Source organism: Ascaphus truei, chromosome 1 (genome assembly GCF_040206685.1).
Source record: "Ascaphus truei isolate aAscTru1 chromosome 1, aAscTru1.hap1, whole genome shotgun sequence".
In the NCBI taxonomy this organism is placed as follows: domain Eukaryota; kingdom Metazoa; phylum Chordata; class Amphibia; order Anura; family Ascaphidae; genus Ascaphus; species Ascaphus truei.
Genome location: NC_134483.1, coordinates 6438873 through 6455209, shown reverse-complemented (window position 1 = coordinate 6455209; position 16337 = coordinate 6438873). Strand labels below are relative to the sequence as shown.

The window sequence follows — 16337 nt, the reverse complement described above, 5'->3', positions numbered from 1 at the left end:
GCGTGTCACGCGGTTCTTATCCGCAGACCGGGCGTGTCACGCGGTTCTTATCCGCAGACCGGGCGTGTCACGCGATTCTTATCCGCAGACCGGGCGTGTCACGCCATTCTTATCCGCAGACCGGGCGTGTCACGCGGTTCTTATCCGCAGACCGGGCGTGTCACGCGGTTCTTATCCGCAGACCGGGCGGGTCACGCGGTTCTTATCCGCAGACCGGGCGGGTCACGCGGTTCTTATCCGCAGACCGGGCGTGTCACGCGGTTCTTATCCGCAGACCGGGCGTGTCACGCGGTTCTTATCCGCAGACCGGGCGTGTCACGCGATTCTTATCCGCAGACCGGGCGAGTCACGCGGTTCTTATCCGCAGACCGGGCGAGTCACGCGGTTCTTATCCGCAGACCGGGCGTGTCACGCGGTTCTTATCCGCAGACCGGGCGTGTCACGCGGTTCTTATCCGCAGACCGGGCGTGTCACGCGATTCTTATCCGCAGACCGGGCGGGTCACGCGATTCTTATCCGCAGACCGTGCGTGTCACGCGGTTCTTATCCGCAGACCGTGCGTGTCACGCGGTTCTTATCCGCAGACCGGGCGTGTCACGCGGTTCTTATCCGCAGACCGGGCGTGTCACGCGGTTCTTATCGGCAGACCGGGCGTGTCACGCGGTTCTTATCCGCAGACCGGGCGTGTCACGCGGTTCTTATCGGCAGACCGGGCGTGTCACGCGGTTCTTATCTGCAGACCGGGCGGGTCACGCGGTTCTTATCGGCAGACCGGGCGTGTCACGCGGTTCTTATCGGCAGACCGGGCGTGTCACGCGGTTCTTATCCGCAGACCGGGCGTGTAACGCGGTTCTTATCCGCAGACCGGGCGTGTCACGCGGTTCTTATCCGCAGACCGGGCGTGCCACGCGGTTCTTATCCGCAGACCGGGCGTGTCACGCGGTTGTTATCCGCAGACCGGGCGTGTCACGCGGTTCTTATCCGCAGACCGGGCGTGTCACGCGGTTCTTATCCGCAGACCGGGCGTGCCACGCGGTTCTTATCCGCAGACCGGGCGTGTCACGCGGTTCTTATCGGCAGACCGGGCGTGTCACGCGGTTCTTATCCGCAGACCGGGCGTGTCACGCGGTTCTTATCGGCAGACCGGGCGTGTCACGCGGTTCTTATCCGTAGACCGGGCGTGTCACGCGGTTCTTATCCGCAGACCGGGTGGGTCACGCGGTTCTTATCGGCAGACCGGGCGTGTCACGCGGTTCTTATCGGCAGACCGGGCGTGCCACGCGGTTCTTATCGGCAGACCGGGCGTGTCACGCGGTTCTTATCCGCAGACCGGGCGTGTCACGCGGTTCTTATCCGCAGACCGGGCGTGTCACGCGGTTCTTATCCGCAGACCGGGCGTGTCACGCGGTTCTTATCCGCAGACCGGGCGTGTCACGCGGTTCTTATCGGCAGACCGGGTGTGTCACGCGGTTCTTATCGGCAGACCGGGCGTGTCACGCGGTTCTTATCGGCAGACCGGGCGGGTCACGCGGTTCTTATCCGCAGACCGGGCGTGTCACGCGGTTCTTATCGGCAGACCGGGCGTGTCACGCGGTTCTTATCCGCAGACCGGGCGTGTCACGCGGTTCTTATCGGCAGACCGGGCGTGTCACGCGGTTCTTATCGGCAGACCGGGCGTGTCACGCGGTTCTTATCCGCAGACCGGGCGTGTCACGCGGTTCTTATCCGCAGACCAGGCGTGTCACGTGGTTCTTATCGGCAGACCGGGCGTGTCACGCGGTTCTTATCCGCAGACCGGGCGTGTCACGCGGTTCTTATCCGCAGACCGGGCGGGTCACGCGGTTCTTATCGGCAGACCGGGCCTGCCACGCGGTTCTTATCGGCAGACCGGGCGTGTCACGCGGTTCTTATCGGCAGACCGGGCGTGTCACGCGGTTCTTATCGGCAGACCGGGCGTGTCACGCGGTTCTTATCCGCAGACCGGGCGTGTCACGCGGTTCTTATCCGCAGACCGGGCGTGTCACGCGGTTCTTATCGGCAGACCGGGCGTGTCACGCGGTTCTTATCGGCAGACCGGGCGTGTCACGCGGTTCTTAACCGCAGACCGGGCGTGTCACGCGGTTCTTATCCGCAGACCGGGCCTGCCACGCGGTTCTTATCCGCAGACCGGGCGTGTCACGCGTTTCTTATCGGCAGACCGGGCGTGTCACGCGTTTCTTATCGGCAGACCGGGCGTGTCACGCGGTTCTTATCCGCAGACCGGGCGTGTCACGCGGTTCTTATCGGCAGACCGGGCCTGCCACGCGGTTCTTATCGGCAGACCGGGCCTGCCACGCGGTTCTTATCGGCAGACCGGGCCTGCCACGCGTTTCTTATCGGCAGACCGGGCCTGCCACGCGGTTCTTATCGGCAGACCGGGCAGGTAATCCAGTCCTTATCTGCTGACTCTGTATTATCTGCGGATACGGGCGAGGAGCCTCCTGCCCCAGGGAAGCTTCTCCGATATCTCACAGCGCCCGGAGCGGACCTGAGGGGGCGCGAGGTGGGAGAGGTCCGGCGCTGGTCTCACCTGTGATCCGGAATCCTCTCTGCCAGCCCGAAATCTCCGACCACCGCGGTATAGCCGCTCTCATCACATCTCACCAGGCAGTTCTGCAAGGAGACAGTGTACAGGTAAAGCCACGCTGTGCCACGCAAGGTCTTACAGAGGGGAACACACCTCCCTCTGCCACGCTGTGCCACGCAAGGTCTTACAGAGGGGAACACACCTCCCTCTGCCACGCAAGGTCTTACAGAGGGGAACACACCTCCCTCTGCCACGCTGTGCCACGCAAGGTCTTACAGAGGGGAACACACCTCCCTCTGCCACGCTGTGCCACGCAAGGTCTTACAGAGGGGAACACACCTCCCTCTGCCACGCTGTGCCACGCAAGGTCTTACAGAGGGGAACACACCTCCCTCTGCCACGCAAGGTCTTACAGAGGGGAACACACCTCCCTCTGCCACGCTGTGCCACGCAAGGTCTTACAGAGGGGAACACACCTCCCTCTGCCACGCAAGGTCTTACAGAGGGGAACACACCTCCCTCTGCCACGCTGTGCCACGCAAGGTCTTACAGAGGGGAACACACCTCCCTCTGCCACGCTGTGCCACGCAAGGTCTTACAGAGGGGAACACACCTCCCTCTGCCACGCTGTGCCACGCAAGGTCTTACAGAGGGGAACACACCTCCCTCTGCCACGCTGTGCCACGCAAGGTCTTACAGAGGGGAACACCTCCCTCTGCCACGCTGTGCCACGCAAGGTCTTACAGAGGGGAACACACCTCCCTCTGCCACGCAAGGTCTTACAGAGGGGAACACACCCCTCACTGCTACACTGCAGAGCATCGCCCTCTAACCCCCTCACTGCTACACTGCAGAGCATCGCCCTCTAACCCCCTCACTGCTACACTGCAGAGCATCGCCCTCTAACCCCCTCACTGCTACACTGCAGAGCATCGCCCTCTAACCCCCTCACTGCTACACTGCAGAGCATCGCCCTCTAACCCCCTCACTGCTACACTGCAGAGCATCGCCCTCTAACCCCTCACTGCTACACTGCAGAGCATCGCCCTCTAACCCCCTCACTGCTACACTGCAGAGCATCGCCCTCTAACCCCCTCACTGCTACACTGCAGAGCATCGCCCTCTAACCCCCTCACTGCTACACTGCAGAGCATCGCCCTCTAACCCCCTCACTGCTACACTGCAGAGCATCGCCCTCTAACCCCCTCACTGCTACACTGCAGAGTATCGCCCTCTAACCCCCTCACTGCTACACTGCAGAGCATCGCCCTCTAACCCCCTCACTGCTATACTGCAGAGCATCGCCCTCTAACCCCCTCACTGCTATACTGCAGAGCATCGCCCTCTAACCCCCTCACTGCTACACTGCAGAGCATCGCCCTCTCACCCCCTCACTGCTACACTGCAGAGCATCACCCTCTAACCCCCTCACTGCTACACTGCAGAGCATCGCCCTCTAACCCCCTCACTGCTATACTGCAGAGCATCGCCCTCTAACCCCCTCACTGCTTTACTGCCGAGCATCGCCCTCTAACCCCCTCACTGCTATACTGCAGAGCATCGCCCTCTAACCCCCTCACTGCTATACTGCAGAGCATCGCCCTCTAACCCCCTCACTGCTATACTGCAGAGCATTGCCCTCTAACCCCCTCACTGCTATACTGCAGAGCATCGCCCTCTAACCCCCTCACTGCTACACTGCAGAGCATCGCCCTCTAACCCCCTCACTGCTATACTGCAGAGCATCGCCCTCTAACCCCCTCACTGCTATACTGCAGCGCATCGCCCTCTAACCCCCTCACTGCTACACTGCAGAGCATCGCCCTCTAACCCCCTCACTGCTATACTGCAGAGCATCGCCCTCTAACCCCCTCACTGCTATACTGCAGCGCATCGCCCTCTAACCCCCTCACTGCTATACTGCAGAGCATCGCCCTCTAACCCCCTCACTGCTATACTGCAGAGCATCGCCCTCTCACCCCCTCACTGCTACACTGCAGAGCATCGCCCTCTAACCCCCTCACTGCTATACTGCAGAGCATCGCCCCTCTAACCCCCTCACTGCTATACTGCAGAGCATTGCCCTCTAACCCCCTCACTGCTATACTGCAGAGCATCGCCCTCTAACCCCCTCACTGCTACACTGCAGAGCATCGCCCTCTAACCCCCTCACTGCTACACTGCAGAGCATCGCCCTCTAACCCCCTCACTACTATACTGCAGAGCATCGCCCTCTAACCCCCTCACTGCTATACTGCAGAGCACCGCCCTCTCACCCCGTCACTGCTATACTGCAGAGCATCGCCCTCTAACCCCCTCACTGCTATACTGCAGAGCATCGCCCTCTCACCCCCTCACTGCTATACTGCAGAGCATCGCCCTCTCACCCCCTCACTGCTATACTGCAGAGCATCGCCCTCTCACCCCCTCACTGCTATACTGCAGAGCATCGCCCTCTAACCCCCTCACTGCTATACTGCAGAGCATCGCCCTCTCACCCCCTCACTGCTATACTGCAGAGCATCGCCCTCTCACCCCCTCACTGCTGCACTGCAGAGCATCGCCCTCTCACCCCCTCACTGCTATACTGCAGAGCATCGCCCTCTCACCCCCTCACTGCTACACTGCAGAGCATCGCCCTCTCACCCCCTCACTGCTACACTGCAGAGCATCGCCCTCTCACCCCCTCACTGCTATACTGCAGAGCATCGCCCTCTCACCCCCTCACTGCTATACTGCAGAGCATCGCCCTCTCACCCCCTCACTGCTACACTGCAGAGCATCGCACTCTCACCCCCTCACTGCTATACTGCAGAGCATCGCCCTCTCACCCCGCCCCCTGCAGAGCATCGCCCTCTCACCCCCTCACTGCTACACTGCAGAGCATCGCCCTCTCACCCCGCCCCCTGCAGGGCAGTGAGGGTTGTGCGGAGCCGGCGGGGGGTCCTTACCTTGGAGGTGAGGTCCCTGTGGAAGACGCCCTTGGAGTGGAGGTAGCGCAGGCCCCTGGCGATGCCCAGGCTCAGCTTCACGCGCACGGACCAGGACAGCGGCTCCGCACCGTGCAGCAGCTGCTCCAAGTTACCGCCGTTCATGTACTGAAACGACACCGTCATACCCCGCCTGTGAGACTGACCAATCAGAACGCTCCATTCAGCCAAGCACCCAGACCTTACTCTCCCACCGCTACCTCACAAGTGGAACATTCCGAATGCAGCTCTCTGATTGGCTGCTCTCGTGTACACACACACACACACAGGCAGCTTCTGGAATGTTCCATTCTCTCCATATCATGGGGGAGCTCAGCACTACCAGTGAGTAAGTAGTGCTTACTTTCCAGAAGATACCATACTCTCCCCCCCCTCCTCTCTGAGATAGTTTCTGCCAAGTCAAGTTCCCAATGTGAGTGTGAGTGGGATATTATACCCGGGGGGCCCTGCCAGTCACGCGTGCCCATCACTCCTCCATAGCAGAGCCCTCGCAGGCCTGACGAGCAGGCGGGCCTCCTGTGCACCGTTAGCAGAGCCGTGTTACTTCCTCACCTCGGTCAGGGCGTGAAGCTGTCCCTGCTGCACACACACGCCCATAAACCTGAGACAGAAGGAAAACAACAGGGTGGGAGCGGTCCTCAGCCAGGGAACCAGGCGTAACGGAGGGAGAGCTGCAGGGGGCTGTGGGGACCCGAGTACAGTACAGGGTGGGACCGGTCCTCAGCCAGGGAACCAGGCGTGACGGAGGGAGAGCTGCGGGGGCTGTGGGGACCCGTGTACAGTACAGGGTGGGACCGGTCCTCAGCCAGGGAACCAGGCGTAACGGAGGGAGAGCTGCAGGGGGCTGTGGGGACCCGAGTACAGTACAGGGTGGGACCGGTCCTCAGCCAGGGAACCAGGCGTGACGGAGGGAGAGCTGCAGGGGGCTGTGGGGACCCGAGTACAGTACAGGGTGGGACCGGTCCTCAGCCAGGGAACCAGGCGTAACGGAGGGAGAGCTGCAGGGGGCTGTGGGGACCCGAGTACAGTACAGGGTGGGACCGGTCCTCAGCCAGGGAACCAGGCGTGACGGAGGGAGAGCTGCGGGGGGCTGTGGGGACCTGTGTACAGTACAGGGTGGGACCGGTCCTCAGCCAGGGAACCAGGCGTGACGGAGGGAGAGCTGCGGGGGGCTGTGGGGACCTGTGTACAGTACAGGGTGGGACCGGTCCTCAGCCAGGAAACCAGGCGTGACGGAGGGAGAGCTGCAGGGGGCTGTGGGGACCCGAGTACAGTACAGGGTGGGACCGGTCCTCAGCCAGGGAACCAGGCGTGACGGAGGGAGAGCTGCGGGGGGCTGTGGGGACCAGTGTACAGTACAGGGTGGGACCGGTCCTGAGCCAGGGAACCAGGCGTGACGGAGGGAGAGCTGCGGGGGGCTGTGGGGACCAGTGTACAGTACAGGGTGAGACCGGTCCTCAGCCAGGGAACCAGGCGTGACGGAGGGAGAGCTGCGGGGGGCTGTGTGGACCCGTGTACAGTACAGGGTGGGACCGGTCCTCAGCCAGGGAACCAGGCGTGATGGAGGGAGAGCTGCGGGGGGCTGTGTGGACCCGTGTACAGTACAGGGTGGGACCGGTCCTCAGCCAGGGAACCAGGCGTGACGGAGGGAGAGCTGCGGGGGCTGTGGGGACTGTGTACAGTACAGGGTGGGACCGGTCCTCAGCCAGGGAACCAGGCGTGATGGAGGGAGAGCTGCGGGGGCTGTGGGGACCCGAGTACAGTACAGGGTGGGACCGGTCCTCAGCCAGGGAACCAGGCGTGACGGAGGGAGAGCTGCAGGGGGCTGTGGGGACCCGAGTACAGTACAGGGTGGGACCGGTCCTCAGCCAGGGAACCAGGCGTGACGGAGGGAGAGCTGCGGGGGGCTGTGGGGACCCGTGTACAGTACAGGGTGGGACCGGTCCTCAGCCAGGGAACCAGGCGTGACGGAGGGAGAGCTGCGGGGGGCTGTGGGGACCCGTGTACAGTACAGGGTGGGACCGGTCCTCAGCCAGGGAACCAGGCGTGACGGAGGGAGAGCTGCGGGGGCTGTGGGGACCCGAGTACAGTACAGGGTGGGACCGGTCCTCAGCCAGGGAACCAGGCGTGACGGAGGGAGAGCTGCAGGGGGCTGTGGGGACCCGTGTACAGTACAGGGTGGGACCGGTCCTCAGCCAGGGAACCAGGCGTGACGGAGGGAGAGCTGCGGGGGCTGTGGGGACTGTGTACAGTACAGGGTGGGACCGGTCCTCAGCCAGGGAACCAGGCGTGACGGAGGGAGAGCTGCGGGGGCATTGGGGACCAGTGTACAGTACAGGATGGGACCGGTCCTCAGCCAGGGAACCAGGCGTGACGGAGGGAGAGCTGCGGGGGCTGTGGGGACCTGTGTACAGTACAGGGTGGGACCGGTCCTCAGCCAGGGAACCAGGCGTGACGGAGGGAGAGCTGCGGGGGCTGTGGGGACCTGTGTACAGTACAGGGTGGGACCGGTCCTCAGCCAGGGAACCAGGCGTGACGGAGGGAGAGCTGCAGGGGACTGTGGGGACCCGAGTACAGTACAGGGTGGGACCGGTCCTGAGCCAGGGAACCAGGCGTGACGGAGGGAGAGCTGCGGGGGGCTGTGGGGACTGTGTACAGTACAGGGTGGGACCGGTCCTCAGCCAGGGAACCAGGCGTGACGGAGGGAGAGCTGCGGGGGCTGTGGGGACCTGTGTACAGTACAGGGTGGGACCGGTCCTGAGCCAGGGAACCAGGCGTGACGGAGGGAGAGCTGCGGGGGGCTGTGGGGACCAGTGTACAGTACAGGGTGGGACCGGTCCTCAGCCAGGGAACCAGGCGTGACGGAGGGAGAGCTGCAGGGGGCTGTGGGGACCCGTGTACAGTACAGGGTGGGACCGGTCCTCAGCCAGGGAACCAGGCGTTACGGAGGGAGAGCTGCAGGGGGCTGTGGGGACCAGTGTACAGTACAGGGTGGGACCGGTCCTGAGCCAGGGAACCAGGCGTGACGGAGGGAGAGCTGCGGGGGGCTGTGGGGACCCGTGTACAGTACAGGGTGGGACCGGTCCTCAGCCAGGGAACCAGGCGTGACGGAGGGAGAGCTGCGGGGGCTGTGGGGACCTGTGTACAGTACAGGGTGGGACCGGTCCTGAGCCAGGGAACCAGGCGTGACGGAGGGAGAGCTGCGGGGGGCTGTGGGGACCAGTGTACAGTACAGGGTGGGACCGGTCCTCAGCCAGGGAACCAGGCGTGACGGAGGGAGAGCTGCAGGGGGCTGTGGGGACCCGTGTACAGTACAGGGTGGGACCGGTCCTCAGCCAGGGAACCAGGCGTTACGGAGGGAGAGCTGCGGGGGCTGTGGGGACCAGTGTACAGTACAGGGTGGGACCGGTCCTCAGCCAGGGAACCAGGCGTGACGGAGGGAGAGCTGCAGGGGGCTGTGGGGACCCGTGTACAGTACAGGGTGGGACCGGTCCTCAGCCAGGGAACCAGGCGTGACGGAGGGAGAGCTGCGGGGGCTGTGGGGACCCGAGTACAGTACAGGGTGGGACCGGTCCTGAGCCAGGGAACCAGGCGTGACGGAGGGAGAGCTGCGGGGGCTGTGGGGACCAGTGTACAGTACAGGGTGGGAGCGGTCCTCAGCCAGGGAACCAGGCGTGACGGAGGGAGAGCTGCGGGGGGCTGTGGGGACTGTGTACAGTACAGGGTGGGACCGGTCCTGAGCCAGGAAACCAGGCGTGACGGAGGGAGAGCTGCGGGGGGCTGTGGGGACCCGAGTACAGTACAGGGTGGGACCGGTCCTGAGCCAGGGAACCAGGCGTGATGGAGGGAGAGCTGCAGGGGGCTGTGGGGACTGTGTACAGTACAGGGTGGGACCGGTCCTCAGCCAGGGAACCAGGCGTGATGGAGGGAGAGCTGCAGGGGGCTGTGGGGACCTGTGTACAGTACAGGGTGGGACCGGTCCTCAGCCAGGGAACCAGGCGTGATGGAGGGAGAGCTGCAGGGGGCTGTGGGGACCTGTGTACAGTACAGGGTGGGACCGGTCCTCAGCCAGGGAACCAGGCGTGACGGAGGGAGAGCTGCAGGGGGCTGTGGGGACCCGAGTACAGTACAGGGTGGGACCGGTCCTCAGCCAGGGAACCAGGCGTGACGGAGGGAGAGCTGCAGGGGGCTGTGGGGACCCGTGTACAGTACAGGGTGGGACCGGTCCTGAGCCAGGGAACCAGGCGTGACGGAGGGAGAGCTGCAGGGGGCTGTGGGGACCTGTGTACAGTACAGGATGGGACCGGTCCTCAGCCAGGGAACCAGGCGTGACGGAGGGAGAGCTGCGGGGGGTGTGGGGACCTGTGTACAGTACAGGATGGGACCGGTCCTCAGCCAGGGAACCAGGCGTGACGGAGGGAGAGCTGCAGGGGGCTGTGGGGACCCGAGTACAGTACAGGGTGGGACCGGTCCTCAGCCAGGGAACCAAGCGGGACGGAGGGAGAGCTGCAGGGGGCTGTGGGGACTGTGTACAGTACAGGGTGGGACCGGTCCTCAGCCGGGGAACCAGGCGTGACGGAGGGAGAGCTGCGGGGGCTGTGGGGACTGTGTACAGTACAGGGAGGGACCGGTCCTCAGCCAGGGAACCAGGCGTAACGGAGGGAGAGCTGCGGGGGCTGTGGGGACTGTGTACAGTACAGGGTGGGACCGGTCCTCAGCCAGGGAACCAGGCGTGACGGAGGGAGAGCTGCGGGGGCTGTGGGGACCCGAGTACAGTACAGGGTGGGACCGGTCCTGAGCCAGGGAACCAGGCGTGACGGAGGGAGAGCTGCGGGGGGCTGTGGGGACCCGAGTACAGTACAGGGTGGGACCGGTCCTCAGCCAGGGAACCAGGCGTGACGGAGGGAGAGCTGCGGGGGGCTGTGGGGACCCGTGTACAGTACAGGGTGGGACCGGTCCTCAGCCAGGGAACCAGGCGTGACGGAGGGAGAGCTGCAGGGGGCTGTGGGGACTGTGTACAGTACAGGGTGGGACCGGTCCTCAGCCAGGGAACCAGGCGTGACGGAGGGAGAGCTGCAGGGGGCTGTGGGGACCCGAGTACAGTACAGGGTGGGACCGGTCCTCAGCCAGGGAACCAGGCGTGACGGAGGGAGAGCTGCGGGGGGCTGTGGGGACCCGAGTACAGTACAGGGTGGGACCGGTCCTGAGCCAGGGAACCAGGCGTGACGGAGGGAGAGCTGCAGGGGGCTGTGGGGACTGTGTACAGTACAGGGTGGGACCGGTCCTCAGCCAGGGAACCAGGCGTGACGGAGGGAGAGCTGCAGGGGGCTGTGGGGACCCGAGTACAGTACAGGGTGGGACCGGTCCTCAGCCAGGGAACCAGGCGTGACGGAGGGAGAGCTGCAGGGGGCTGTGGGGACCAGTGTACAGTACAGGGTGGGACCGGTCCTCAGCCAGGGAACCAGGCGTGACGGAGGGAGAGCTGCGGGGGCTGTGGGGACCCGAGTACAGTACAGGGTGGGACCGGTCTTCAGCCAGGGAACCAGGCGTAACGGAGGGAGAGCTGCAGGGGGCTGTGGGGACCTGTGTACAGTACAGGGTGGGACCGGTCCTCAGCCAGGGAACCAGGCGTGACGGAGGGAGAGCTGCAGGGGGCTGTGGGGACCAGTGTACAGTACAGGGTGGGACCGGTCCTCAGCCAGGGAACCAGGCGTGACGGAGGGAGAGCTGCGGGGGGCTGTGGGGACCCGTGTACAGTACAGGGTGGGACCGGTCCTCAGCCAGGGAACCAGGCGTGACAGAGGGAGAGCTGCGGGGGCTGTGGGGACCCGAGTACAGTACAGGGTGGGACCGGTCCTCAGCCAGGGAACCAGGCGTGACGGAGGGAGAGCTGCAGGGGGCTGTGGGGACCCGAGTACAGTACAGGGTGGGACCGGTCCTGAGCCAGGGAACCAGGCGTGACGGAGGGAGAGCTGCGGGGGCTGTGGGGACCCGAGTACAGTACAGGGTGGGACCGGTCCTCAGCCAGGGAACCAGGCGTGACGGAGGGAGAGCTGCGGGGGGCTGTGGGGACCCGAGTACAGTACAGGGTGGGACCGGTCCTCAGCCAGGGAACCAGGCGTGACGGAGGGAGAGCTGCGGGGGCTGTGGGGACCCGTGTACAGTACAGGGTGGGACCGGTCCTCAGCCAGGGAACCAGGCGTGCCGGAGGGAGAGCTGCGGGGGCTGTGGGGACCAGTGTACAGTACAGGGTGGGACCGGTCCTCAGCCAGGGAACCAGGCGTGACGGAGGGAGAGCTGCGGGGGCTGTGGGGACCTGTGTACAGTACAGGGTGGGACCGGTCCTCAGCCAGGGAACCAGGCGTGACGGAGGGAGAGCTGCGGGGGGCTGTGGGGACTGTGTACAGTACAGGGTGGGACCGGTCCTCAGCCAGGGAACCAGGCGTGACGGAGGGAGAGCTGCAGGGGGCTGTGGGGACCCGAGTACAGTACAGGGTGGGACCGGTCCTCAGCCAGGGAACCAGGCGTGATGGAGGGAGAGCTGCGGGGGCTGTGGGGACCTGTGTACAGTACAGGGTGGGACCGGTCCTCAGCCAGGGAACCAGGCGTGACGGAGGGAGAGCTGCGGGGGCTGTGGGGACTGTGTACAGTACAGGGAGGGACCGGTCCTCAGCCAGGGAACCAGGCGTGACGGAGGAAGAGCTGCAGGGGGCTGTGGGGACCCGAGTACAGTACAGGGTGGGACCGGTCCTCAGCCAGGGAACCAGGCGTGACGGAGGGAGAGCTGCAGGGGGCTGTGGGGACCCGAGTACAGTACAGGGTGGGACCGGTCCTGAGCCAGGGAACCAGGCGTGACGGAGGGAGAGCTGCGGGGGCTGTGGGGACCCGAGTACAGTACAGGGTGGGACCGGTCCTCAGCCAGGGAACCAGGCGTGACGGAGGGAGAGCTGCGGGGGGCTGTGGGGACTGTGTACAGTACAGGGTGGGACCGGTCCTGAGCCAGGGAACCAGGCGTAACGGAGGGAGAGCTGCGGGGGCTGTGGGGACCTGTGTACAGTACAGGGTGGGACCGGTCCTCAGCCAGGGAACCAGGCGTGACGGAGGGAGAGCTGCAGGGGGCTGTGGGGACCTGTGTACAGTACAGGGTGGGACCGGTCCTCAGCCAGGGAACCAGGCGTGACGGAGGGAGAGCTGCGGGGGGCTGTGGGGACCTGTGTACAGTACAGGGTGGGACCGGTCCTCAGCCAGGGAACCAGGCGTGATGGAGGGAGAGCTGCGGGGGGCTGTGGGGACCCGAGTACAGTACAGGATGGGACCGGTCCTCAGCCAGGGAACCAGGCGTGACGGAGGGAGAGCTGCGGGGGGCTGTGGGGACCAGTGTACAGTACAGGGTGAGACCGGTCCTCAGCCAGGGAACCAGGCGTGATGGAGGGAGAGCTGCGGGGACCCGTGTACAGTACAGGGTGGGACCGGTCCTCAGCCAGGGAACCAGGCGTGATGGAGGGAGAGCTGCAGGGGGCTGTGGGGACCAGTGTACAGTACAGGGTGAGACCGGTCCTCAGCCAGGGAACCAGGCGGGACGGAGGGAGAGCTGCGGGGGGCTGTGGGGACCAGTGTACAGTACAGGGTGGCAGGCCGATGGGAATAGATATAACTCAGTACCATGGGGTATATTTGTCTCTTAGATGTTGGGGTATTTAGGTACCTCAGGATGCTGGAGTATGGGGTTGTATAGGTACATGGAATTTTAGGATATCCGGGTGTATAAGCACCTTGGGATGTTGGGGTGTATAGGTTCCTCGGGGTGTTAGGGTAGTGAGCTGTAAAAGTACCTCAGGATGATGGGGTATCAGGGTGTATAGGAACCTTGGGATGTTGCAGTGTATATGTACCTCAGGATGTTGGGGTATCGGGGTGAATAGGTACCTCAGAATGTTGGGGTATCGGGGTGAATAGGTACCTCAGGATGTTAGGGTATCATGATGTATAGGTACCTCAGGATGTTGCGGTATTGGGGTGTAAAGGTAACTCAGGATGTTGGGGTATCGGTGTGTGTATAGGTACCTCAGGGTGTTGGGGTATTGGGGTGTATAGGTATCTCAGGATGTTGGGGTATTTGGGTGTATAGGTACCTCAGCATGTTGGAGTGCATAGGTACCTCAGGATGTTGGGGTATCGGGGTGTATAGATACCTCAGTATGTTTGGGTATTGGGGTGTATATATACCTCAGTATGTTTGGGTATTGGGGTGTATATATACCTCAGTATGTTTGGGTATTGGGGTGTATAGATACCCAAGGATGTTGGGTGCATAGGTACAACAGGATGTTTGGGTATCGGAGTGTATCAGTACCTCAGTATGTTGGGGTATTGGGGTGCATAGGTACATCAGGATGTTGGGGTGCATAGGTACCTCAGGATGTTGGGGTGCATAGGTACCTCAGGATGTTGGGGTGCATAGGTACCTCAGGATGTTGGGGTGCATAGGTACCTCAGGATGTTGGGGTGCATAGGTACATCAGGATGTTGGGGTGCATAGGTACATCAGGATGTTGGGGTGCATAGGTACATCAGGATGTTGGGGTGCATAGGTACATCAGGATGTTGGGGTGCATAGGTACCTCAGGATGTTGGGGTGCATAGGTACCTCAGGATGTTGGGGTGCATAGGTACCTCAGGATGTTGGGGTGCATAGGTACCTCAGGATGTTGGGGTGCATAGGTACTTCAGGATGTTGGGGTGCATAGGTACATCAGGATGTTGGGGTGCATAGGTACTTCAGGATGTTGGGGTGCATAGGTACCTCAGGATGTTGGGGTGCATAGGTACATCAGGATGTTGGGGTGCATAGGTACTTCAGGATGTTGGGGTGCATAGGTACCTCAGGATGTTGGGGTGACACAGACGGTTCATTAGCTGCACCTCCCGCAGCATATTTGCCCGGTTACTCATCATCTTGTTCATCTTCAGCACCATGATCTGCCCGGACTGCCGGTGTCGCACCTGCAGGAGATACGGTTAGACACCGGGCAGAAGTGGACATCCCCCTAACCAATCCTACACCACCCAATGTCCGGGGCAAGTCTACATCATTGTAAAGTACACAGGTGTGTCATCTCTTATCTACACGTCTAGTACCGAGCAAGCTACAATTACCCACGTGTGCCGTGTATTAATGGCGACGTGGCGCCTGTGTATTAATGGCGACGTGGCGCTTGTGTATTAATGGTAACGTGGTGTCTGTGTATTAATGGTAACGTGGCGTCTGTGTATTAATGGTAACGTGGCGTCTGTGTATTAATGGTAACGTGGCGTTTGTGTATTAATGGTAACATGGTGTTTGTGTATTAATGGTAACATGGTGTCTGTGTATTAATGGTAACGTGGCGTCTGTGTATTAATGGTAACGTGGCGTCTGTGTATTAATGGTAACATGGTGTTTGTGTATTAATGGTAACACGGTGTCTGTGTATTAATGGTAACATGGTGTCTGTGTATTAATGGTAACGTGGCGTCTGTGTATTAATGGTAACGTGGCGTTTGTGTATTAATGGCGACGTGGCGCTTGTGTATTAATGGTGACGTGGCGCTTGTGTATTAATGGTGACGTGGCGCTTGTGTATTAATGGTGACGTGGTGTCTGTGTATTAATGGTAACATGGCGTCTGTGTATTAATGGTAACATGGCGTCTGTGTATTAATGGTAACATGGTGTCTGTGTATTAATGGTAACATGGTGTCTGTGTATTAATGGTAACATGGTGTCTGCGTATTAATGGTAACATGGTGTCTGTGTATTAATGGTAACATGGTGTCTGTGTATTAATGGTAACACGGTGTCTGTGTATTAATGGTAACATGGTGTCTGTGTATTAATGGTGACGTGGTGTCTGTGTATTAATGGTAACATGGTGTCTGTGTATTAATGGTAACATGGTGTCTGTGTATTAATGGTAACATGGTGTCTGTGTATTAATGGTAACATGGTGTCTGTGTATTAATGGTAACATGGTGTCTGTGTATTAATGGTAACATGGTGTCTGTGTATTAATGGTAACATGGTGTCTGTGTATTAATGGTAACATGGTGTCTGTGTATTAATGGTAACACGGTGTCTGTGTATTAATGGTAACATGGTGTCTGTGTATTAATGGTAACATGGTGTTTGTGTATTAATGGTAACATGGTGTCTGTGTATTATTGGTGACGTGGCGTCTGTGTATTAATGGTAACATGGTGTCTGTGTATTAATGGTAACATGGTGTCTGTGTATTAATGGTAACATGGTGTCTGTGTATTAATGGTAACACGGTGTCAGTGTATTAATGGTAACATGGTGTCTGTGTATTAATGGTAACATGGTGTCTGTGTATTAATGGTAACGTGGCGTCTGTGTATTAATGGTAACGTGGCGTTTGTGTATTAATGGCGACGTGGCGCTTGTGTATTAATGGTGACGTGGCGCTTGTGTATTAATGGTGACGTGGCGCTTGTGTATTAATGGTGACATGGTGTCTGTGTATTAATGGTAACATGGCGTCTGTGTATTAATGGTAACATGGTGTCTGTGTATTAATGGTAACATGGTGTCTGTATTAATGGTAACATGGTGTCTGTGTATTAATGGTAACATGGTGTCTGTGTATTAATGGTAACATGGTGTCTGTGTATTAATGGTAACATGGTGTCTGTGTATTAATGGTAACATGGTGTTTGTGTATTAATGGTAACATGGTGTCTGTGTATTATTGGTGACGTGGCGTCTGTGTATTAATGGTAAC

At 60.8% G+C, this 16337-nt stretch overlaps 1 protein-coding gene across 5 annotated transcripts in view; it reads right to left on the bottom strand.

Annotated features, from left to right (window-relative positions):
• Nucleotides 1-14766, bottom strand: part of TESK1 (testis associated actin remodelling kinase 1) — a 113186-nt gene extending 98420 nt beyond the window's left edge. The window contains exons 1-4 of one of the 5 annotated variants that reach the window (XM_075578207.1): nucleotides 14438-14766; nucleotides 6109-6157; nucleotides 5518-5664; nucleotides 2570-2652 (exon numbers count right to left, since the gene is read on the bottom strand). In XM_075578207.1, the coding sequence (XP_075434322.1) occupies nucleotides 2570-2652; nucleotides 5518-5664; nucleotides 6109-6157; nucleotides 14438-14532 (374 nt within the window). In that variant the 5' untranslated portion in view covers nucleotides 14533-14766. Of the gene's footprint in view, nucleotides 1-2569; nucleotides 2653-5517; nucleotides 5665-5992; nucleotides 6158-13448; nucleotides 13465-13969; nucleotides 14005-14437 lie in introns of those variants that run through there. The other 4 variants (XM_075578272.1, XM_075578270.1, XM_075578275.1 and 1 more) reach the window with 4 other exon arrangements.
• Between the last annotated feature and the right edge of the window lie 1571 nt (nucleotides 14767-16337).